General features: G+C 34.4%; 1 protein-coding gene across 4 annotated transcripts in view; it reads left to right on the top strand.

The window, feature by feature from the left end:
- Positions 1–26,386, top strand: part of AP3S1 (adaptor related protein complex 3 subunit sigma 1) — a 93,291-nt gene extending 66,905 nt beyond the window's left edge. For 2 of the 4 annotated variants that reach the window (XM_020967361.2, XM_020967360.2), the window contains 2 exons: positions 16,019–16,126; positions 25,768–26,386. In XM_020967361.2, the coding sequence (XP_020823020.1) occupies positions 16,019–16,126; positions 25,768–25,896 (237 nt within the window). In that variant the 3' untranslated portion in view covers positions 25,897–26,386. Of the gene's footprint in view, positions 1–16,018; positions 16,127–19,704; positions 19,746–25,767 lie in introns of all 4 variants that reach the window. The other 2 variants (XM_078152973.1, XM_020967362.2) reach the window with 2 other exon arrangements.
- The last annotated feature ends 298 nt before the right edge of the window (positions 26,387–26,684 follow it).

The following is a 26,684-nucleotide window of genomic DNA, read 5'->3' as shown; positions in this document are numbered from 1 at the left end:
TTAGAAGATTTTGGCACGTATTTTTTTGAATTAAATTTTTTTTCAATTGGCAAAAATCTGCCTTGTCTCCCTCCCACCTTCTCCCTGCCCAATTGAGAAAGAAAAACAAAAAAAAATCTGTATTATAAACATGTGTAGTCAGACAAAGCATTTTCCCATTGGCCAGGGAAAAAAGATCACATCTTGTACTATTAGTCTTTCACTATTGTATCAGGAGGTAAATAGCTTGTTTCATCATTTATCCTCTGGAATTAAGGTTGGTTATTACGCTGATCAGAGTTCAACTTTGGAAGTTGTTTGATATCACAGTATTATTGCCTTTTTTGCTCACTTCACCCTGTATCAGTTCATACAAGTACAATTCATACATAGTCTTTTATGATTGTTCATCCATGGTTTTTATGCTTTTTTTGACTCCTGTGTTTGCATTTCCAGATTTCTATGTAGCTCCCTCATCAAGAATGCTTGGAAGTCCTCTGTTTGTCAAAGATCTATTTTTTTTTCCCTTTGGCCTGTAGGATCATATTCAATTTTGCTGAATAAGTTATTCTCGGCTGTCTTTTCCTTTCTAGAATATTGTATTCCAGGTTCTCCACCACTTTATTATAATGGCTTCTATATCATATGTGATCCTTACTACATTGTCTTGATTCTTAAATTCTTTCTGGCTGCTTATAGTATGTTTTCTTTGACCTGAACACTCTGGATTTTGCTCTGGTTTTCCTGGGAGTTTTTATTTGGGGGTTTCTTTCAGGAAGTGACTGGCAGATCTTTTTTATTTCTACTTTGCTCTCTGGTTCTAAGAGATTTGGGCAGTTTTCTTTTTATGAGTTCTTGAAATCTTTTTGTAGTCATGGTTTTCAGGTAGTCCAGTGATTCTTAAATTTTCTCTGCTTGAACTATTTTTGAAGTCATTTACTTTTGCTATGAAATACCTTAAATTTTCTTCTATTTTTTTCAGTCTTTTGACTTTATTTTAATATTTCTATTTCATGATGTCAGTAGCGCCTGTTTGGTCCATTCTGATTTTCAAGGAGTTTGTTACTTGGGTGAGGTTTTGTACCACTTGTGCCAAAGCTATTTTAATTCCCTTTCTAATTCTTTCTTCCATATCTCTTATTTGTTTTCCATTTTTTCTACTCTATTGGTCTTGTTTCACTTATAAAAACATTTTTTAACCCTTATTTTAACTCTTGCTTCTTTTCTTCATTATTTCTACTTGAATTTGTGCTGAAGCTATTTTTTTTTTTTTGTGGCTTGCTTTTAGATGTTTTGGAGTCATTCATTCTTTTCCTTAGTTCATGTTTTGAGTGTCTGTGTCATCATAATAGCTCTTTATGTTGGAATTCTTTTTTTTGTTGCTCATTCTTCCTGATTACTTCCTGACTTTGAACTTTATGTTAGAGCCATGCTCTAGGTACTTCCAGGAGGAAGGTCTGGGCTGGTCCTTCCTCTTTTTTTGAGACATTCAGTGTTGTGTTATTCTGGATCTTAGGGATAGGCCAGGGGCCTGTAAGCTTTTAGTGCTCCCAAAGCGGTCTGATCTGGGGCAAAGTTTGATTGTCGTCTCTTTGGTCTGAGCCTGGTAAGTTCGTGACCTGGGTTTGGGTCTGAGCAATAGGACTGTGGACTTGCCTCAGTTGTGATTTCAGTATACTGCTGGACTCAGCCACTGTCAGCCATAGAGGAAGTTGTATTGGTTCAGAGAGACAGACCTGTAGGCTCTTCTTTAGTCAGGGATTCCTGCACTGGTTATTCGTCTTCAGGCTTCAAACTGAGTTGGAGGCTAAAATGGAGACCTCGTTCTGCTCAGAGCCACACAGCTGCTTACTTACTTTTGAACTTGTTCCTTGCTCAGTACACAGCCCCCAAATGTAGCTATAATGGACTTTGATAATGTGTCCTCTCTACCTCATAAAATTTCTTTCTTTTTTTAAGTTTAAACTGAGGAAGTACGGTACAGTGGCTAGATAAAGTGGTAGACTTGTAGTCAAGGAGTCCTAGGTTTATGTGCTCCCTAAGCCACATTCTAGCTGTGTGATTCTAATGAAGCCACATAACCTTTTTCAATCTTAGTTTATTCATCTGCAAAATGGGAATAATAATAGCACCTACCTCATAAGTCTATTATGAGAACCAAGAGATAATAGATTTAAAGTGTTTGAATCCTTAAAGTACTATGTAAATATCAGATGTCATTATAATACATGTAAAATTGCCTTGATAAGTTAAAAGACTATCCACGTATATAAGTTATTATTGTTGTTATTCAACTTGAGTTTCCAAGCTCACTAAGAGGCTTAAACCATCTTGTAATTACCATAAGATTTCTCCAAAACATGGGTTCTGGAGATCTTCCTATTTGCCCTATGGTGAGGCTAACTCCTTTCTTCCCTCTACTTTTACCCTTTCCCATATTATTTTCCTTCTTTTCTTTGGCTTAGTAACCCCTTACTCTATCAGTTCCTCGGTCCTGAATGAGGTTACAGTGCCCTCGTATGGGTCAGGAGCCTTGTCTTCCCTCCAGAAAGTAAAAAAAAAATCCCCAAGCATTTTTTGGGTAGGTGTTTTACAGACCAGTGAATATGCATAGATCCTGCTGGCATACCGGGACTTCTGACAGTGGTTTTGGTATAGCCTTGAATGAAAAAGGGGGTTTGATCAGTAAAAATCACCTGTATTCCATTCTGTAGTAGTCTTGTCTATGTATTATTTTACCCATGACAAATGCTGCTTCTTCACAGAAGTGGTTAGCAGCAGTTTTTTGTTTGTTTTTAAACTGGTCTTCCTGTTGTTCTTCCAACTTAAAGACACCTACACCTTGATTCCACACCTACACCTTGAAGAGAATCATTAATGACCCCTCTAGCTATGCCAGGTTTCCCTGAAGGTCTTTGCTTGTTTTCTGAGGCTAACTTAAGCTGTTTTGCAGCAATTATTTGCTGATTCTTGGCATTGCCTTTTGTTTCTGTTCACACTGAGACCACAGAATTAAAACACAGCAAAAAAAGCAATGAAACGTGTATAGTGTGGAAACCAGATAACTTTGTTTCAATTGCTTAAGGTCAGACCTTCTGAGTCAGCCTATTCTCAGTAGAAACACACAAATGATCACTGGTGTCACAAAATAAAACTAGGTCAAAATTATTGCTTATTCCTGTAATCCTAAGATTCTGTGAAAGTTTACATTTACTTCTAGAATTCACTAGCCCTATCCTCCCCACCCTGCTTCCTGCCTAAGTTACTTGAAGGTTTCTAGAACTGCTTTTATTTCTGCTGAATTGGATGTTGTATTGGGATAGCCATAGCTAAAATCAAAGCAGCAGGTTTAAAAATGCTGTTTTGCTTTTAAACAACTGGGCTTTAAGATTTAGCTTTTTCCAGCTTTCTCTTCTTGTGTTTTAAAAACTCTCAGCCTAGATGATAGAAATTGCTTCTGAATGTTTAAATCAAGGCAGAGAATGAAATTGTGTTTTTATGATCTTATAATAGAAAGATCTCTTGCTGATGAGGAATCATCTGACAGTCAATGGACTAAACCCTAGAACTTATTAGAAATCAAGAACATTCCAAAAAGGGTATTTTTTCTAGTATTTTTCTCATTCTCTTCTGAAAAGTGACTGAAGGTCTTTTAATGTGGTAGCTGCTATTAAAAACTTAAAATTCAACTTAGAAGTTGACCTTAGAAAATAAAGTGTTCTAAACCACCATGGATGACCAGAGTTAAAAGTGAGGCATTCATATTTTTAAAATGTGCATCTTTGTTATTTGCCTTAAATTTGCTGACCTTAACAGTCTTTATTTCAACCTTCAAATAAAATGGCAGAAAAAAAAACCCTATTAGAATCAGTTATGTATGTCAAGGAGAGACAAATGTGTTAAAAACATTTCCTAATGAAATAGACTATATATAGGATACTTTTTGAGAAAAATACATTATTCAGTAATAGTACAAAATGCCGAAGGGTGTATGTGTGTGTATGTGTATTTTCTGAGTAAATAAAAAAAGACATAAAGAGAATTATTGTACTGCATTGTAATATACCTCAGTTCAGCAGAATTTGTGGCAATTTAGAAACTTTTGGGCTACTTTGGGGGGGCTGTATGAACTCTGGGATGGAATATCAATTTATATAGAATACACAGTATAGCCCAATCTCCTGCCCATTGTGTGAATTTCCTATATCATGTCTCTAATAAGTAGTCTGTGGAGTCTCTGTTTGAACATTTTTGGTAACAGGGAATGTACTACATCGTGAGGTAGGCCATTATAATTTTGGATGGCCCTTGATTTTTAGATTTTCCTTATATTGAGCAAAAATTAATCATCCTATAGCTTCCTACAATTAGTACTAGTTCTGTGCTTTGGAATCACGTAGAATAAATCTATTATCTCTTGTTCATAAGTCAGCAAGTTATGTCAAGTTTGGTTGTTGTTGTTGTCTTTTTTTAAAATTAAGTACTTACTATGTGCCAGGCACTCTAAGAACTGGAAATATATATTAAAAACAAGCAAAAGACAGCCCTTCTTCTCAAGAATCTCATGTTCTGATGGGGGAAATCACATGCGAACAACTATGTACAGACAAGATATTTACAGGATAAATTCAAGATAATTTCAAGAGGAAGGCACTAAAATTAAGGAAGACCAGTTAAAGCTTTTTGCAGAAGGTAGGGCTTTAGTTTAAACTTAAGGGAAACCAGGGAAGTCAGACTTTACCTAACAACCTTACATATACTTGAAGATAGCTACCACGTCCCGCTTAAGTGTTAGCTTCCCCAGAATATACCTATTAAAAACAATCTATTCTTTAATATAATCTATTCTTTAACCATTTTTCATATGCTGTAATATTGACTCCTTTCACCATTCCAGTTATACTCTTTTGGATATGGTCCAACCTGTTAAAATATCCCTTTTAAGTGTGGTGTCCAGAAATGAACACAATATTATAGGAAACTGTTGACTGTCATGGAGTATAGTGGGACATTATGCATTCTCATTCTTCATGCTTTAAGTGTAAATCTGTTAATATGGCCTTATATTTCATTAGTTGTTTTGTTTATTTTGATCAACCATGTCAACTACCAACACCTTTTGAGTTTGTACTTAACTTAAAACCCCAAACCTTTGTCATAACTGCTTTTTTTTTTTTAGGCAGTTGGGGTTAAGTGACTTGCCCAGGGTCACACAGCTAGTTAGCGTCAAGTATTTGGGCTGAGGCCAGATTTGAACTCAGGTCCTCCTGACTTCAGGGCCGGTGTTCTATCCGCCATAACTACTTTTTCACATGAACTAACCACCTTTTCTTCATCCTGTTATTGTCCATTTTTTTCTTTTAAATTTATGTCTAGATATTTACACTTATCTCTATTAAATTTCAACATGCTAGATTTGGCCTCTTCAGTCTGCTGAGATGTTTTTTCAATCCAGATTCTGTTACTCAATTAAATGTAATATTATTCTTGGATTTTGTCATAGCAAATTTAAGTATGCTATTAATATATTCATCTAAATCACTAATAAAAATGAACAGAATCATAACCAGAAGCAGAGCTCTGAGGCATAACTTTAGCCTTTTACCTCCAAGTTGTTATCAGTCCGTTATTTGATATTCTCTAGGCGTAGTTCTTGGATCAGTTCTGAATTCAGATGAATTGGAATGTGATCCAGACCATGTTTCTCCATCTTGTGCACAAGAATATCATAAAAGACATGGTCAAATATCTTACCAAAATTCAGATATATTGTTTCTTACAACTATAATAATTCTGCACTTAGGAGATGAAGTTAGCCTGGCATGACTTATTTTTTGGCTACCCATGTTATTTCCTAGTTGTCTCTGTACTTCCCACTTAATCACTTTTGTTTGTTTGTTTGTTTTGTTTTTTGTTTTTGCTTTTTGGAAAGGCAGTTGGGGTTAAGTGACTTGCCCAGGGTCACATAGCTAGTAATTGTCAAGTGTCTGGCCTGAGGCTGGATTTGAACACAGGTCCTCCTGACTCCAAAGGCCAGAGCTCTATCCAATGGGCCACCTAGCTGTCCCAATCACTTCTTTCAGAATCTTGAATTGAATTGAGAGTTACTTGGTATTAAGAGCACCAGTTTGTAGTTTACAAAATCTTCTCATATTTGAAAATTGGAATATTTTTCTACTTCTAGTCCTTTACACCTTTTTCCATCTCTGTGATTTCTGAAAGATTATTGATAGTGGTGTAGTGATTTATATTTACGAATTCTTTCTGCAATCTGTCATGTAATTTGTGCAGATTTATATTGACTCTTCAGCCCTACTTTCTCTTACCCTTGTTTTATCATTTCTAGTGCTTTATATTTCTTACAGTCAAATGACGTTGCTTTCTTCTCAGTGTCTTCTCTCTAAGATTACTTTTCATCTTTTCTGCATGTATCTTCTGTGTGCATAGTTGTTTGTGTGTCACCTCCCACATTAGAACGCGAATTTTTTGAAGGCAGGGACTATGCATTTGCTTTGTTTTGTGCTTGGTACATAGCAAGCACATAACAAACACTTGACTGACTAACTGAATTCCGTTTTCTGTACATGTCCTCTTTGAATCTGAGCCCATCACAGAGCTTTATTTGAAACCATATACACTATTCTCTTTGAATACCCTTATTGTTTTCTTCTTTTATTGGAATAATTTGCCATAATTGCTTAGAATTTTGGGAGAGAGAGAGAGAGAGAGAGAGAACACGAGTGAGCAGTTTTCACAATTTTCTTCTATTCTAGCTGTAACTGTTTTTCCTCTGAACTTGTAGAAATTTCTCCTGCAGTCAAGGACACATTTATGACTATATCCAGTATCTTCCTTAAATGTCAGGAATTCTGGCAAGTTATGGTCATTTTTTCCCAGTGGTTCCTGTTACTTTTGCCTCCCCAAGTAATTCTTGTTTGTCATAGTAGCAATTATTCCCTCTTTCTTACCTCCTTGCTTTCTCTAACTGATGAGAAATGAAATTTCCAGCAAGTTAAGTTAATAATGTCCCTGCTTTTAGTGGAATGAAACTTTCAGTAAATGTATAGGGAATTTAAATATCCCATCTCTACCATATTTTTCCTTTGCAGTTTCATGATCTGTATGAAGAATTCACTGATTTTCTCTGTCTGGTCAGGTAATCTACTGTATGGTCTCACAGTGATATTACTGTTTTGTTCCAATCCTTTTCATCTCTTAAAAGCAAAATGTTTTTACTTATTTCTGCGTGTTATGTTGTTTATTGGAACACACATTCACTTTCCCCCCTTTTTTTTTAGCTTAAGCTTTAGGCCTTTTCTAATTGCATTTTAAACTGTCAAGATTTTTTAGCAAGGTCTAGGGTTAGTTATGAATCAGATGTTTGTGATTCTAACTGGTATTGTTTGAGAGAGTCAGACAAGTATAGGATGTTTACTGCAGTTCATTAAAGCACACTTATTACACTATTATGCCAGCAGTGATTAACAGGAAACTTAAGAATTTGATTGATTAGGGGTGGGGCTGTGGTGAAAGGTAAAAGTAAGGATGAGTCATTAATTTCAATTTAATACCTTTTATTTTTGCTAGCCAGAGGAATTCATTTTTCCTTGGTGCATATCAAATGGCTGTGAATCACAAATGTTTTGCCTAAGTCTCCTCACGAAAATTGTGTGGCATTCTTTTGGCAGGGAGTGAGTGGAGTAGAAAGCAGTATTTTAAGGGAGGCAGAAATGGCTGGTTGTTAATGCCATTATACTATATATCTAATAGAACATTAACAATGATATCATTTACAAAGTGTTAGTAGCTCTTGCTGCTACTTAGCATCAAGTTCTTGAGACTTGCTTATCTTGGAAATAGGCAATAGGCAATAGTTAACATTTTATTTTTGTTTTATTTGTTTTTTATATCATAGACATATCTCAATATACCCCTTGCCCTTGTGGAAAAGAATTAACCCCCACAAGTATGTCTCATGGTAAATATAATGTTCTTTGCCCATAGTTCCCCATCTCTCTGCTGAAAAAAGGAAGTTGTTTTATCATCTGAGAAGACATTCTAGGGTGGGAAAATTTGGAATTGATCACTTTTTCAATGTAGTTACAAAGATAGGTGTTATTTTCAAGACCAGGTATTGAGAAAGAGCTATGCATTTGATAGGCCTAAAATATCAAGTAGAAAGAAATGAGCAATAAGAAAAAAAAAGTAGAATTATAAAGATAAAGCAAAGAAGAAATTATAACAGGAGTCTATTTTTCCTTTTCCAAATTAAGTTATTTTAAAATTTAGACTTCAGTCTTCGTTTTGCATCTTAGTAAATAATTTCCAGAGGAGAAAGCAAGGCCTGGCTGAGCCAAGAGCAGATCGTTTATTATTAAGACTACAGAGAAGGCAAAGACATGAAGATTTGGTGAAGTGGCACTGTTGGGAAAACAGTATTGCCAGAGAAGATAATTGAGAGGTGCAGCTAGGAGGCAAGGCCACCTTTGGAGCTTCTGAGATACTGAGCAAGCTGTTTTAGAAAGCATGTCAATTTGATCAGTGTTGCTGTTTTCATCTTAGGGAGTGAATATATAATTCAAAAGAATTTTTAAAAAATTAACATGAAAAGAAAAAAAATTAGTTTTAAAAGCTAGTTTATTCCTTAATTTTGGTGCTCTTTTCCTTTAAATATCTGCGTGAATGTTATGTTCCTTCACAGAAGGTAAGCTACTTGAGGTTAGGGACCGTGTTACCTTTTTGTTTTTGTTTCCACCAGCGTCTAGCCATGTGCATAGAGTGTAGTGCTTTAAAAATCGCCAGTTTTTGTTGAGGATACCGCTATATTACTATACAGCTCTGTGAGTTATGTATGATTCCTCACTGTCTCTCACTTTCCTATAGAGGTACACCTCAGAGATATTGTGGGTTCTGTTCAGACCATTGTAATAAAGCAAGTCTTGTGAATTTTTTGGTGTCCCAGTGCATACAAATATTATGTTTATGTTATACAGTAGTCGATTAAGTGTGCAATAGTATATCTTAAAAATGTACATACCTTAGTTAAAAGATACTTTATTGCTAAAAATACTAGCCATCATCTGACCCTTCAGTGAGTCATAATCTTTTTGCTGGTGGAGGGTCTTGCCTTGACATTGATAGATGCCGACTGATCAGGGTGGTGTTTGCTGAAGGTTGCAGGGGTGGGGGTGGGGGGGTGGAGGAGGTGTGTGTGGCAATTGCTTAAAATAAGACAACAGTGAAGTTTGCCACATCGATTGACTTTTCCTTTCATGAAAGATTTATCTACAGCATGCTTGATAGTGTTTTATCCACACTACAATTTTCAAAATTAGAGTGAGTCCTCTCAAACCCTGCTGCTGTCTTACCAACCACGTTTATGTACTATTCTTCAATGTTGTGTCTTAGGAAGTAGGGAGGCGTAAGGAGAGGGAGAGAGACGGGAAGGATTGGTTGGTAGAGCAGTCAGTGCTACCTCCCTTTCTCCTTGATTTCTTTCCTTTCTACTCACGAGATTCCCACCCTAGTTCAAGTCTTCATCAGCTTTTTCTTAGAACTTCAAGAGCTTCCTCGTTGGTATCCTTGTTTCCTCTCCAAACTATCCTCTATACAGCTGCCAAAATCATCTTCTTAAAACAGAAGTCTGACCGCTGCTCCTTGCGTAACAGTTTTCAGTGGCTCCTTCCTTGCCTCTGGAATAAAATAAAAACTTCAGCTTGGGATTTCAGTCTGGCTCCAGTCTACACCTTCAAGCTTTATTTCACATTTCTTCCCTTTACACACTCTACAGCCAGATTGTCTTACCACTAGCTGGTCTCTAAATCTGCTATTTCATATCTTACCTTCATGACTTTCTGTGCGCTTTGCCCCATGCCTAGAATGCACTCTTTCATCTGCCTCTTCAAATCCCTAGATTTCACCAACACTCAACTCATACGCTTCCTATGAGAAGCCTTTCCTGATTTCCCTCCTCTTCCTCTTCAAGTTATCTTCTGTTTATATCTGTTTACATGTTGTATTCGCTAATAGACCATAACCTTGTTAGGGGCAGGGACTGTTTTTCATTTTTGTTTTTGTATTGTTAAGGCCTGGCATATTGCTTTGCACATAGTAGGCCTAAAGAAATCCTAGTTTGAGTTAAGCTTAATTAAATTATTGAATGAATAGGGGCAATTACGGTGTAGTATATTAAGGGTAAAAACTACAGAGATGAGAAATTATTGATTAGGACACCCTAAATTATTGATTAGAAGCCCTAAATTAAAAATTATTAGGAATGTTTGTCTTCTTTAATAGTTGTTTAAAAAAAATTAGCATGCTAATGAACTATATTAAAAGGAGCTTGACATACAAAGCCGGGAGGTAATGTTGCCACTGTACTCAACATTAGATAGGCTTTCAGATGGATAATATATACAGTTCAGTTTCTGCCTTTTAAAGAGACTGTGAAGAAACTGAAAAGGGATTAGGGAAGAAAAGCAAAAATGATGAAAGCACTGGTAAGTAAATTCTTTAAAGAGCTAAAGTAGTTATTTATTCCAAGAAAGTGATTGGCAGATGACTTGCCAACTATCTTCTGGTGTATAAAGTCAGTCATGCTAAGCACGAGGCAAAGAAATACAAAAGATCCTTGATCTCAAGGAGGTCACTGTCTAATGGGGGAGTCAGCATGCAGACAACTATGTATAAACAATCTGTATGCCAGATAACTTGGAAATAATCGACCCAGGGTAGGCAGGTACTTTTAAAAATTCTAGTGAAGGTAGAATATAAGAAGATAGGCGTAAAATGCAATAAGAAAAGTTCAAGTTGTACCTAAATACATTATTAACACTTGTGCCTTGGAACAGACTATTATAAAAGGTTATAGAAATAAAATTTCCTTCCCTAGATATCTTTAATAAGAGGGTGAGGGATTAAGTGGACACGTAATTGGGGGCCATCCTGTTCTGGTGCCTAGTTATAATATGGAAGAAACTATGTTACCAAGTTGGAAAGGTTCTAAGTATGGATGAGCCAGGCTGTTGTCACCCAAGGATCAAACTAGCTAAGTTTGCAAAGTCTCATCACTGGAAGAATTAATTTTTTCATGCTATAACAACTCAAGAGTCCGTCTAATAAGGCTAAGAGGCCAAGAAGACAGTATTTGTGCTAGTAGAAATCACAGATCTCTGAATGCAAGTTATTGGAGGTAGGAAATTAACTGAGTAGCACCTTAAAATCTTTTCCAAAATTCTGTATCTATAAGGAAAGTGTATGTATGTCTGTGCATCTATGTGTGTATATAGACACACACATAGACAGACACACCCATGTCAGGAAAGTGAGTAAAATGGATGGCTGAGAAATAACATCTCATGTATTTGCATTTTATCAGACGCTCAGAGCTGGAAATTAGCAGCAAGAAAGTCTTAGAACAGCAAGAGAAAAATTATAAAAACGCTATATATAGAAAAGGAATAATCTTGCCATTATATATTCTAGCTTAAGCTTTCATAAACTTATTGGTTTGGTATTGCATATAAAATTGCAGTTACTGCTTTATTTAGATTGATCAAATAGTTCCTTATGACTCTTAAATTACAGCCAAATAGAAATTTGGAAGTTTGCTGTTTCTTAGAGGCAGACCTTATAAGAAATGAGGGCAGCTGATAGTAAGGGAGGTGACAGAAGAATCATGGAAGAATGGCCTTTGTGCTGTTACAGCATTATGTGGTAATTAATGTTTGTATAATGACCTTGAATCATCAGTAAAAGGTGAAATTATCTTCACTGTATCCTATTCAGTAAGGGAAGTGTTCATATATTGTTGTTCTTTGTCCTTCCTTCTTGAAGAGGACCAGTGACATCAGGAGGGTGATGTCTTGACTTGCGAGTGAATTGTATTTAAGTGAGGCAGAGCTGTGTGTGTGTGTGTGTGTATATTATATATACACACACACACACACACATATATATATGTTCAATACTTAACATTTGTGTTTAGTTTTCATGACTTTAAGCATGTGTAATTTTATTAGTAACCTCATTTTCACTTTTGTGTTGGCAGTCATGTACATTTACGGCTATGTGCAATACAGAAAAAAAAATGAGAGGCATGATGCACACAAGTTTGTGGAGCTGCTGGTATGCTAATTGTTCTGTTCAGTTGTGTCTGACTGTTTGTGACCCCATTTGGGGTTTTCTTGTTAAAGATACTGAAGTGGTTTGCCATTACTTTCTCTAGCTCATTATACAAATAAGGAAACTGAGGCAAATAGGGTAAAGTGAGTTGCCTAAGGTCACACAGTTAGTAAGTGTCTGAAGCCAGGTCTTCCTGATTCTGGGGCTGGCACTCTATCAACTGCACCACCTAGCTGCCTCTAGGTATGCTTATAGGATATATATTTCAAGCTGGTGCATCCTTCATAATATCCAATGCCATCCATGCTATGAAGTTCAGAGTGTCAGAGGTGATGTCAAGACCTTGCCAGTCTTGGTGTCTTCCTACAGCAGCAACTAAATTCTCAGCAAGTTCTCCCTTGGTTTTGGTCAGCTAAGGTAGAAAGATTTATAGCAGTATAGTATATAGTCCAATGTTCTAAAATCACCATCTGACACAAAGGCAAGATTCAGGTTTAAAAATATTTTTGTTTTGAGAATTTTATTTACTGTACAGTTTTTTTTTTGGTACTGTAGATTTCATGTGTTACGAAAGGTGAATATTGTCTGAATCAATGTATTTTTGTTTTTTTAGATGTCAGCATTTTTTTTAGATGTTAGCACAAATGGTCACAATCCTAGGGAATTATGAGTAAGAAAAAATGTTTTGCATGTTACCAGTTTTATTTTGTGTACTTCATTTTATAAATTATTTATTCATGGTTACTATGTTAGGAAGAGTGCATATTATCAGAATTAATGTTTTGTTATAAAGAATTATATGCAGAAAAGTGTATTTTCAGCAATCTCTAGCAAAAGATTAACAGTTTTCGGTGGTTGGAGGAATCTAATCCCCTATTTCCCATAAGTTCAGCGTATCAGCATTTGCATTTGTAATGTTCATATCATTTTCTAGGAATGTTACCCCTGCAAAAGTTGAAGATTGATTCTACATGTACATATACATGTTTATGGAACACACATACCGTACATATGGTATGCCCACGTATGTGGAAATTTATTCATCTACATAATGTGGTCTTTACCAAAAGTGATTAGAGTCTCCTCTCCCCTACTTCGCCATATCTTATTGGATGGTCTTGGTTCGCCTACCTGCTGGTTGTGAACCTCTCCAGGCTTAGTCCTTAGATTAGGAAAGAATTTTATTTTAAAAAACATATTAAAATTTATTTCATTAAATATTTCACAATTACATGTAAAAAATGTTTAGTGTTCATTTTAAGAAATTTTGAGTTCCAAATTCACTCCCTCCCGTTCCTTCCCTATCCCTTGGGAAAGCAAACAAAATTACATCAATTATACACATAACTCATACAAAACAGATTTCCATATTAGCCCTGTTGCAAAATAAAACGCACATGCAACAAAAAAACCTAAAGAAACTAAAAAAGAATGCTCCTATCTGTACTCAGAGTTCATCAGTTCTCTCTCTGGATGTGGAGAGAATTTTTCATAATGGGTCCTTTGGAATTGTCTTGGATCATTGTCTTGATAAAAATAACTGTCTTTCATACTTGATACAATGTTCTGTGTACAATGTTCTTCCTGTTTCTTTCTTCCTGTATCAGTTTATATGTCTTAACTAGGTTTTTGTGAAACTATTCTGCTTGTCATTTCTTATAGCACAGTAGTATTCCACCGCATTCATATCCCATGACTTGTTCAGCCATTCTCTATTGATGAGTGTCTCCCCATTTTTCCAGTTCTTTGCAACCACAAAAATAACTGCTATAAATATTCTTGTACAAATAAGTTCCCCCCTTCCCCCTTTTATCTCCCTGGGATACAGACCTAGTAATGGTATTGTTGGGTCAAAAGGTATGTAGTTTTATAGCCCTTTGGGTGTAGTTCCAATTGTTTTCCAGAATGGTTGGACTAGTTCATAACTCCACCAACACTACATTGATGTCCCAATTTTTCCACATCCCCTCCAGCATTTGTCATTTTCCTTTTCTGTCATTTTAATCAATCTGATGGGTGTGAGGTTGTACTTAGAAGTGTTTTAATTTGCATTTCTCTAATCAGTGTGGCTTAGAGAATTTTTATGTGACTATTGATAATTTTGATTTCTTCTGGAAACTGCCTATTTATATCTTTTGATCGTTTGTAAATTGGGGAATAGTTGGTATTGTTACAAATTTGGCTCAGTTCCCTACATATTTGCAAAATGAGGCCTTTATCAGAGAAACTTGCTATAAAATTTTATTCTCAATTTCCTATTTTCCTTCTAATTTTGACTATTATTTGTGTAAAAACTTAATCTCATGTAATAAAAATTATCCATTATGCTTCCTGTTATTCTCTCTATCTCTTGTTTGAGAATAAACTGTTCCTTTAGCCATACATCTGACAGGTACGTTTCTCAAGAAAGAATTTTCCAAGAGATTAAATGAAAGTACTCCATTATTTGAAAAAAAAATTCTTTTAGTATTTTAAATAATTAGTTCTATTTGGCTGTCTCATGCTTTCCCTGTCAATCAGTGTGTATTCAACTGCTTATTTGTAAATCCCCTAATTAAACTGAAGAGGTCTACAGAAGAGATTTTTATATTACTAATGTCGGCCATCTCCCACCTGCTTTTTAGTTTTAGCAGAGGGATTATATTTTTTACTTCTATGTACAAGTAATACAAATAAAAATATAAAAGGTATTATTTGGAATTAACATATAGGTTGTTCATTGTTTAATATATTAGTATAAACTAATAAGCATTTCATTACTACAGAAAAATTAAACTCTATTCACTTGTATGACTAAGCTTTAGAGTTTAATGAAATTTAATTTCATTTGTTCCTCATAATTTGAGATAGTTATTGTTTGCGTAATTATTTGCACACACACACACATTCATATACTCACACGCTCACACTCACACAGAGTCATCATCTAAATGTGTATATGTGTGTATGTTGTTGTTTAGTAGTTTTCAGTTGTGTCTGACACTTCATGGCACCATTTGGGGTTTTCTTGGCCAAGACCCTGGAGTAATTTGCCATTTCCTTCTCCAGCTCATTTTATAGATGAAGAAACTGAGGCAAACAGGGCTCTCATTATGAATATATCCTTTTAAACAAACAAAAGAGAGCCTCTAGTAGAAGAGCCTGTCACACTGAATAAATCTCAATTGTTTTCCAGGAGGGTAACTTGATGCCTCCAGAATGCTTATTTTTCTTAATAAATTATTAGATGACAACAGTGACATCATTAGAACTTCTAAATTGTATGACATGTTTTGATGCATAAGCTACTTTTGCGGAAAATACCGTAGAAGTTTAATTTGTTATTGTAAAGTCATCTTGTGTTCTTGTTTTCAGCAGATCTTGTCCATTTGGTCCAAGTGATAGTATAGCTATCTCTGTGTTCTTGGCTATGATTAAATCACTCACATTCCTAGATTACGCTCAGGTTTTAGAATATGCTTTCCTTGCAACAATTATGTGATATAAATGGTGCAGATATAATACCCATCTTAGAGATAAGGAAACCGAATCTTGGAGAGATGGGCGTGAGCTCAACTGAGGAATGCAGAAACTCTTTGTTGGGGACAAGGGACTAACGTCTTAGTTACTCCCTTTTAAGGGCCTCTTTGTAGAAGGACATCCATTCATTCCTCATTTTCATAGGCTTTCTTTTTTATTTTCATGCTTTAGTTTTTCTATGTTCGTTCTCATGTATCAATAACATATTGGTTAGCGAAATGGAAGTCTTCCTTACGCATACTCAGAAGGGCATTAAGCTCTTTCCATATGAAGCCATAACCCAGCAATGATAAACAATCACTGTTTCAAATATTAACTTTAACAGTACCTCTGAAAACAGACCACCAGGTATGACGAAATTGCATTTTTTAAATTAGCCTGCATTTTCTCTCTTTAGGTCCACAATATTCTGGCAGAAATGGTGATGGGGGGAATGGTTTTGGAGACCAATATGAATGAAATTGTTACTCAAATTGATGCTCAAAATAAACTGGAGAAATCTGAGGTAAGTTTTAGAAGTACCCTCATGAAATAAGGTTTCCAAAGCATGATCATAAATAATGCATGATCTGCAGCTTTTACTGTCTGTCCTCCAGCCTCATCTTTAAGTACAACTGGCTTGCTTGCTCTGCTAGAAAATGGACCATGTACATTTATAGTATAGTTAGTGTTGTGGGTCTACTGCATAGAGTAATAGCCAGATGTAGGCTTCCTTTAACCAAGCAACATCTGTTTTTAAGCATTCTAGCCACGCTGCCCAAGTCTTTGGAGTGCCTCTTGCCATGATGGAATCCATTATCTTTTCTGAAACATTTTGAACAGTAATTGCAGTTTCCTTATAAAGGAAATCCTAGAACTAAGCCTTTTTTAAATAATTAAATTCTGCATAATAAAGACTGTTTTTGGAAGAAAAGAGTAGGTATAGGGTTTGTGTGAAGAGAAATGTTTCAAGCCAAAACAAATGCTTAACAAACCTGACGGAATATTGAAAGATTGAAAGATGTTCTTTCTAACGCAGAGTATTTGTATCACTTCATGTCTTATACTGGATTCTTTGGAAAGATTTAATTTAATGTTGATGTCCTATCTAGTGGTGTTTGGGTTCACTTATAAATGTTAGCTCAATTGAAGCCAACCTGGCCTTTAACAATAAAACCTTTGTGGTTTTTTTTGGCCCTACCGCCTCACAGACATTGGCCAGCACACCTGCAGCATGTGCTCTGTGGGGCCAAGTGAATCCTCACTCTCTGAGCATTCGTCCTTGATTACCATGAAGAAGACAGCTATGAACATTGTCACTATTTGAGGATGTTCATTGCTGTCAGTCTTTAAAACTATATCCATATTGGCAAAATGATTTGAAAAATATTGTCTTGCAGTTCTTAATGAAATCTCAAATGTTTATATCTTTTAAAATTTACACTTGCTACTAAACTGCTAATTTCTAAAGAAAACCAACTTGTCGCTTAGTAGAACATTATGAAGCTAATGTAAATCTTTTTCAGCATTCCAAAAGTCGGTTTAATACTCTTTCACTTTGAATGAATAAAGCCATTGACAGATAAGTGTGGAGTTCAGAGACACTCTAAATTGTGTTTTTAAAAAAATGCTCCCCTTAAATCCCCTGGGATTTAATTTAAAATAGAATTATAATCCTTACATTCTTTTTCCCTTCTGTAACACATGCTTCCTTTATCTTCCAAAGCTCAGCCGTTCTTATTAGCAACCATGTTTATGACATATAGAGAAGCTGTATTTGTTATTAACTAATTTAAGGAACAGTTAGAAAAGAGTTGAAGATATGCATTTTTAAAGTGAAAAAACTCCATAAACAGGAATAGTGTAGACAAAGTAGTCAGAAAGGGTATTGTAAATGATGTAATACTGATGGCTGGCATATTTATATTTAACAAGGTTAAAGTATGGAATTTAGAAAGCCTGCTTATAGAAATATGTGAAATGTGTATTATCCATTAACATTGTTTTTGAATCTACAAGCTAAGGATCTGAAGAAGCAAGAAATAAAACATTATACAAATATGTAATTTCCTTAAAATGAATTTATGGTTAACTTTTGAATCTTATGCCATCAATTGTAAAAAAAGTACTTTGCATGTATGGAATTTTCTTTCTTTTTTGGGGGGGGGCTAGGTAGGCAATGGGGTTAAGTGACTTGCCCATGTCTTTCTTACTTACTTATGTACTGCAAGTAAGTGTTATGTGTCTGAGGCTGGACTTGAACTCAGGTCGTCCTGAATCCAGGACAAGTGCTCTATCCACTGCACCACCTAGCTGCCCCTGGAATTTTTGAATCACAGAAACAATGCCTTTACTTTTAAGGTACTCAGTCCCCTTCATTGGCATTGACCTGATTTTCTTTTCTTCCTGATGTGATATTTTATTACCTTGTTTGGGATTTATACCCTACTTACTTTCAAAAATACTTGAGGTAGAATCTAGTATATTTCTCTACATCTGTATACATATATAATGTTAAATTTAAGTAGCAGAGGGGGCACTTCGGTGGCACAGTGGATAGAGCACCAGCCCTGGAGTCAAGAAGACCTGAGTTCAAATCTACCCTCAGATACTTACCAGATGTGTGACCCTGGGCAAGTCACTTAACCCCAATTGCCTCAAAAAAATTAAGTAGCAAAGTACCAACAATAATTATGTAATGAAGACTTTTTTATGGTTACATGACTTTTTTGGAGGGGCTACTCATAGGGTAATTTTTCTTACCATAGAAAGCGATAAATACAAGAGAAAAGTCAATTGAGTATATGTAATGATGGGTGAAAGTTACTTTGTAAGAACATAACTAAATTTCTGGGTTTTCTTTTTAAGGCATTCACAGATATTGTACTATTTAAGCTAGCCTGTGATTCTGCTTAAGACTTATAGAATTGATTCATCAATCATCAGTTATGTGTTTATCAATTATTAACTGCTACCAAATCAATTTTCCTCTTTCTCTCTTATGGCTAGGTGTATATTAACATTCTTTTTATTAATAGGCAAACCACAGTGTACAAAACTTTAAATGGCTTTTCTAATTGTAATGGTTCTTAAACTTCTGTTGTAGTATAGCATTTTGAGTTACAGAAGTATAGCTGTGTATTTCAGATGTTATGCTTTTAGCCATTAATGTTAAAAGTTATATTGGCCTTGCACATACTAGTTTTCAGTAATCTTTTCCCTTTATGTTTCATAAGAGTACTCAAACTAGGCTTCAGAAAAATGAAAACTAACAAACGCTTTCAAAGCATTTCTCATTTCCATATATGACTAAAGCATTTTAGATTCAGAAAGTATCTTTAGAAAGTGATCTGCATTTATTTTTAATGAGAATATAAGCCTTAGTCATCTGAATTAAAGTGGAATTTGCTTTGTGAGTGAAAATATATTCAGAGATTAAATCAAAATGAAATAAGAGGCTTAAATTTCATGATTAATACTGGTTACCATGATTCTTAAAGTATTTGTATAGGTAACATTTTTAGAGACTAATTTACCTTTTAAAAATTACTTAATGTATAATTGAAATGTACCTTGAAAATTATGCAAAATCTACTTAGGCTATTTTACAGTTTCTGAAATTAAAGGTTTTGTTACCCATCCTAACCAATGCAACAACAGCTCTTGTAGTTCTGGGCCAAAAGGAGCCTGTTTTCTACTATTTAGGTCAGTGGTATAGAAAGTACTGTTGAGACTTAGGCACTTAAAAGAAGGAGATCCCTCTTTGTTCAACATTGTCCCCATTTGAGGAGGAGCAAAAATAGTCCCTGAATGAGTTTCCTTCCAGCCATTTTGCTTTAAGTTACATTTGGAACTGGAGAGAGAAGGGTTTAAGCTGGGGAGGATGGGGACTTGGGAATTGAAAGGACTCCTCTAAGGGGGAGGGAGAGGGCGGAGGTAGGCGGGTGGGGAAGGGGAGATTTGGTTAGTCATTGTGTATGTATATGGAGTGTTATTGTTAAGAGGGCGAGTTGGGTATGGATTTAGTCTCTACTTTTTGAAGTCAGTCCTCATTTTTCCGAACCTCCTGATCTTTCTAGCTCTTTCCATTCTTCTCTCTTGCAGACTTTTATCTTTCAGTCTCCCAGACAGGACAGGTAGACAAGGTATTGCTGACTTTGAGAAAAAAAAATGTGCTTTTAACAAAGGGAAAGCAAAATGATGTCAAAAGGCAATAAATTATTTAGGCCAGACTCAAAAATTCTTTATGTTAATGAACCCATACCAGTCCCTTGTAGCCTATTTTTCATGCTAGTTCCTTGTAGTTCCCTCATCTTTTATTGGACTTAGTATATTTTACTAGCACATCGTTGTTGTCATGTTCTGTTTTGTCTGCCTGTGTTGTAGAATGAAACAGTTTGATTTTTTTTAACATTGTCATTTAACTGGCACATCTGTAGAATGACAATCTAATTTGTGTGTAAATGTTTGGGGACTTGGGGGAGAGATATCATATGGCAGAACCAGTCTAATAATTTTCCTGTCACAGATATTTTCATTTCTCAGTCTCCAAATCAGGCATTTCATTGTTTATAAAAATATCTTGCTGAATTTGGAAGTTAATAAATCATAAAATAAAAATTTAAAAAAAAACCAATCCTTTGGGTCCTTGTGTATGAAACAAGACACAGAAGTTTTAGGGTAGTTTGCAGGTGAACAGTACAGCATTTTTTTCAAATAGTTTTCAAACCCGAAAGTCTGAACAGTCACAAATAAGTGCATACTAAAGATGGCTTACTTGCAAATATCAGGATTAGAAACTCTCCAAAATTTTAGTTATTTGGTGGTGGTGCTAGTTCACATTTCTAAAGCACTTTGTAGCTTACAGAGCACTCTTGTCACAACTGTGAGATAAGGTAGTGCAAATATACTTGTCCTATCCTTGTTTTACTGATTAGCAAATTGAAGTTCAGAGAGATTCTGCCTTGCCTAAATTCATACAGTAAGTGACAGAGTAATCACTCAGAACCAAGTCTTCTGTATTCTGAGTATAGTGTTCTTTTCACCATACCACATTGCCTGGATGAAAGAGATTTCCACCATTTTATGGGTCTTAAAATCCAAACAGTATAAATGATAGAGGGTGAACCTAAGAGATGCCCTATTTTGTATTGGCCAGTCTTTTGTAGGTATCGACAAAGAAGGATAGAACAATCTGTGCAAAATTACTGCTTGTTTGGAAGATTCTCTCATTTTAAAAAATTTTGATTTTATACAGGATATCCCAAAACTCTTAGTGCAGTTTTAAGCAGCTAAATCTTAAAATTATTTTAAGACTTTTGGGACACCCTGAATATAAATTATATTTAGCATTTATATTATGCTGTATATTTACAGAGATCTTTAAGCTAGTTGTTCACTAAGAGTTTAAGAAAAGTTATTAATTCTGATGTGAGTGTTTATAGGTGGAGTATTGAACACTGGCCCCAAAGAAAAGAGCACTCCACTGACCTAGGGTTAGAGCTTCTGGGTTTCTAGGCTGCGTCCTATTCCTTTTAACTGAGTACCTTAATGGGTAATTCATATTCAAAAGTAAAGATGTTGAAAATGTTCACCTTACTTGAAAACATATTTTCAAAATCTGCAGATATTTTGTTAATGATTTGGGGTCTGAAACCATTTAATAGTATGTTTGATAAGGCTGGTATTTCCCATACCAGTCTTTTAGATCAAAATTATGGTATTATGATATTATATTACCAGCATTTATTTAGAAAGGTAGAGAAAAGTTTTAAGATATATGAACTATTTGCAACTACCATCTTTATTGTACAATATTTTCAAGTTAGAAGAAATCTTTTAAGATGGTAGAAAAATATTTTACTGCTTAAAGAAAATATCTAATGTACCACTCTTCCTTTCCTTTCCAGTAAATACTTAACTATTTATTGCATAAGGAAAGGGGACTTGCAGGATCTTTGAAATCTTAGTAATGCTGCTTTTTGAGTTCTGCTTGCACATATTCTGTTTATTTTTGGGTCTGGCACTTTAAAAACAAAACCAAAAACAAATCATACCCATCCATTACTATCTTTGTGATTCAGGTGCTTGAAATTTCCAAGAGTATGTCTGTATAAGTCTTCTATCTGTTTGGCCTCATTTTGATATACTTGCAGACTTCATTTTGTTTTCTTTCTCTTAATTCTGTTCCTTTAATCTCATGGGAGAGAAAACGTGGTCATTTTTTTATATCCTGTACATCATTCTTTCATCCAGTTCATAATTTTACTGCTTCAAACTCATATATTTATTTTGGGAAGTGGAAATGGTAAAGTATGCCAGCCTTAGCGGTCCTCAAGTACAGTATGGATAGAAACAAGTTATTTCTCCAGTAGTTTTTCATTCTCCATTATTATAGCTTCATATAAATTATATTTTCTTGGATCTTTGAGTGCTAATTATTATGGTTAGAGGCACAACTAATTTCCATCAGCTATTTTAAAATAGTCACGTCACATTTGTTTGATTCTCGTAAATTTTTAATGTTCTTTAAAAAAAAGAATTAGGCATGTTTTGTTTTTTTGGTTTTACATGTTAATTGCCTTTGTGCATCGAATAGGATATTCTTTTTCTGAAAGAAAATTATCCTGACAGTAATGAAAATTACTTTAAATTTCTATTTTACTAAATTATATAATTTCCTATTTGGCATATTTCTTTTCCTTGGCTTCAACTAAGTGTTAATGAGTTCCTGAAGTCCCTTCCATCTCTAGAGCAATGATCCCGTGAACCAAATTTTTCACTTTTAATAGGAAGCTAAGAAGAAATTTTATTTCATCATTTCTTGTGTTATGTAAATAATATTCTTTTATAAAGCAAGAGTTTTTGGATCTATATTTATATTTACATATGTGTGACTACTGATAGTTTATTTAAGAACCTGGCTTAAGAATATCATTTGCCATAGTATAATTTTTGTCCACATAGAGTTTTTTCCCACATTTGTATTCTCCCACTTTCCAACTCTCCCAAATAGTATTCTAGTTCAATTAAAAATAAGTGAGGTTTGCAATTTTAATTTGATTTCTTTTATCCTTTATATCATTTGATTTTATATTGTACATTACAAAAATATTGAACATACTTGAGAAATAATTTGTATTCTGTTAATTCATTTGTGTGTTTTAAGTAATTGTCATCCTCTGCATGTTTATGGGCTTGTTGCTTATGTTTAGAAGGATTATAGTTTCTTGGGCTTTATAACTTTTTTAGCAGTTTTGCATATTGAGGGCTATGTATGACACAGCTGTGTTATTTGAAATTAATTATACCTAATTGATAATATATATATTCTCATTAGCAGCCAGCAGCAGTCATTAGCAAGATACCATCTTTGAGACCGTGTTTGCAAAGAAACAATTTAATTTAATGCAAATTACAAGGATATATTTATTACTTACCTATTCTTTGCCAAAGCTCAGATTTAACTGCTTCTTACTACAGAGTATTATGAAGGCTTGATATCCATTTATTTTAATGTTGAAGGAATTACTTTACAGTTTGCAAAAATTGAAGCACACCATCCAATAAAAATATTCTATGGATTACATTCTTTTAGAGGTTCTCTGTTACTTTAGTGTCTAAACTTAAAAGGTTTTATTAGGTTTTTTCTTTTTAAATAAAGTCTGTTCATCTTTTATTGGAACATTATACAACTCAGTCTTGAGAACTTGAAAACATGGAGAACTGCTAGTACAGAAGGCTATGGGAAATCAGCATGGCAATTTGAAAAGTTACACATTTTTTCAGCTTGGAAAAAGGATCATAGTTCCAGGAAGTCTGTACAATTTTGTAGAATAACTTCACCTCCCTTTGCAATCAACATACTTCCCGGCACAAAAAAGGAAGTCTGAAAGAAGTTATATCTACTCTTATTCTGGGATCTCTTTTAACTGAAACCATCTAAATTGTGATAGATGGAAGATGAACTAAAAAGAGTCTCTCCTCGGTGTAAAATGTAATATGCTAAACAATGTTCAATTGTGTTTCCACGGTCTTGGGGGCGGGAGACAGAGTACAGTAATCAGTATAAAAAGGATAGCTTCAGGTAGGTAAAATGCATAGTTTTCTTTCAGTTTTCAGTTGTCCATTAACAAAAACAATTAACCTACATTAAATTAAGATAAATGAATGCCTCAACCCAAATCTTCACTTAATTTGGGGTTAGAGGGCCTTCATCCATGTCATCAAGATGACCTTTCTACTTAAAATCTCACCCATAATTATCTATGTGGGCCATCTGTCATTGATGATATTTTTGTGATCCTCCCTTTATTTTTATTTTAAAATTGATAATCCATTACTTTTTTCATTTCTTAACAGTAATTTCATCCATTATTTAGAAAATACTTTACACCTTCCTATTATGTTGGTCAAGATTTTTTCAGATGAAACGTCTTTAAGAGAGGGATAGATTCATATAAGATAATTTCTCTGTTAACTTTTCACGCTCTTAGCAGATTATTAAAAGGGACTTTAAACTCTGTATTTCTATTAAATTGACATTGTAGTTGGCATATTTTTCATTGCACTACTGGAAAATTTTTTAATTGTTGCTTTCATCAGCATTCATGCAAATTAATGCCAAAGTCAGATGTGTTAAGCCTGATTATAAAACACCTTTGAATAAATATTATTGAGACCTATTTGGTCAACAAATTAAGCTTCCAAACTTAAGGGTAGATAATTTTTTTTTTTGTTAGAGAAAATACCTATGCTTTTCATGTTTCTTGTACCCTAATAACTTATTTTTAAAACTCTTTTAAAATATACAACTCATATAATGAGAGCAAAGAGTTTTGCACATGGTTTAATTCATCTACCTATCCCTCTATTTACCAGTAGTGCTGTGTACTGAAAATAATTAAACTGAAATTATCATGAGCACGTTTATGAAGAGATACTAATGAAGTCTTCCATTTAGGCGACTCTACCTCTGGACTTATGCTTATTGAAATGAACTTACATGTTAAATCTTTGCATCCTATAATACCTAAATTTTTTTTTTTTTGGTTTTTATAGTCTCAAGGATTACAGGTTATCCTCTTGCCTGCTAACTAAGAAAATATTTTCAGGCACACTCCTTTCAGATTAAAATAATTTGTGTAAAAGATTAATTGAAAAGCACTAGAATTTCTCTGTACAAGCTTGGACAGATCCTTCAAATTTTAGAAAATAGATTTCAAAATTTCATTATTTTGAAATGTTTAGACATTTAACCTTACTAACCAATGTAATACACAAACATGATCAATAGGTTTCAGTTTTGACACTTATATAAAACACATTCATTGATCATGCTTTTGCAGTGAATGCTTAGAAAAACAGTATCTGAACACAACCTTTCTATGAGACCTTACTGTGTTTCATGTTTTAAAGGATTAGGGATTGGACTAGTGATTTTCCTGGCATAGGGGACTCCATGGTGAGAAAATTCCCTCTACCAGTGCAGGTCAACATTTTCTCTCTCCAACTTGTCATTTTAGAGAGGTTACATGTCTCGTCCAGGGTCACACTGCCAGTATATCAATCTCTCTACCTATATATCTAGATATATAAATATAGATAGATACATAGAGATAGATAATCACACACATATCAGAGATGGGATGCCTCTATGTCCTGCCTCATGATTCTAAAGATTTCAGTATAGAAGTTGGTAGTTAATAGTGATTAAATTATAATACACCCATAAAATCAAGATAATTGTACATATAGAATTCTTGGCTCACTTAAGATACCCGGGTGACTAAAATGAATGGCATTTTCAATGATGACGAGAAGTAGTGTTTTTTTAGGCTATGTTTAATTCTGCTTTAAAATTTTTCACTAGTTATTGATCAGTTAACATACCCTTTAGATTGTCCCCTTTCCCCTCCCATTTATATTCAGTTACCATTGCATGTAATTCACTATATTTTAAAATGTGTGAACTGTTTTCTCTTTATAGTTTAGTACTTCAAAGTAACTCATCCCATACAAACCAAAACTATCATCTGGTCCTTTTAATCTTGTTATCTGAAATGCTTTGTCACTGTCTTCCATTGTGTACACCAGTTTTGTGATGAATTACATCTGAGTTGGACATTTTCTTTTTTTTTTTTTCCTTTTATTTACCTCTATATACAGGCTGGCTTAGCAGGAGCTCCAGCCCGTGCAGTATCCGCTGTAAAGAATATGAATCTTCCTGAGATCCCAAGAAATATTAACATTGGTGACATCAGTATAAAAGTGCCAAACCTGCCCTCTTTTAAATAAAAAGGCTACTCCCAGGTAAAATCCAGGAGGAAAAAAGTCATCTAGGTTTACCACACAATTGTTTACCAAAAAAGAGGAAGAGAGTCTTAATTTTTTGCTGTTGGATTGATTTAAGAAAAGGTATTGTATAGAATCATGTATACAATCAGTATATTAAGATGAATATTGCTTTTGTCTTGGCTCAGTGATTTTTAAGAAAATGAGTAGTCCCTGTGTGATTTTTTTTTCTAAATTACATTCCTATGCCCTCATAAGGCATGTCATGTTGGTTGCTACAGTATTTTGAAAATGTATTTAAGGTATTCCTTTATTATGTACAACCCAAAATATTGGGGCGTTTTGTATATTTCATGGAATTCTATGAGTACAGCATTCCTTAACTCTTCCTGCCATTTGTCATGATTATTTAAAAACCACGTCTGTGTTGCATGAAAATATTCTGTTCTTTTTTAGAAAAAATAAACTCCAAATTAACTGGACTTCTAAACCACCTATTTGTTTGAAATCTTATTTGGCAATAAATCATGTTTTCCTGTTGCTCAGCAAAATTATTTAAAAAAATTATATTTTATCATTGTTTTAAAATAAGTTGATATGGTATGATTGATTGCTACCAAAGTTGTAAATGTTTGAAAACTCACTAAGTTAATAAGGAATCCTCTGAGCTATTTTACACTATTCAAGAATTGAATATACTCTTTATTTAATGTAGGGTTTATACTATACTATGGTAACCAAAATCTTAATCTTTATACATTCCAGAGAGAAAATTGTAAGAGTTAGGTTAA

Source organism: Phascolarctos cinereus, unplaced genomic scaffold, assembly GCF_003287225.1.
Source record: "Phascolarctos cinereus isolate Bilbo 61053 unplaced genomic scaffold, phaCin_HiC Scaffold_4;HRSCAF=312, whole genome shotgun sequence".
NCBI classification, from domain to species: domain Eukaryota; kingdom Metazoa; phylum Chordata; class Mammalia; order Diprotodontia; family Phascolarctidae; genus Phascolarctos; species Phascolarctos cinereus.
This window is presented reverse-complemented; position numbering and strand designations above follow the sequence as displayed.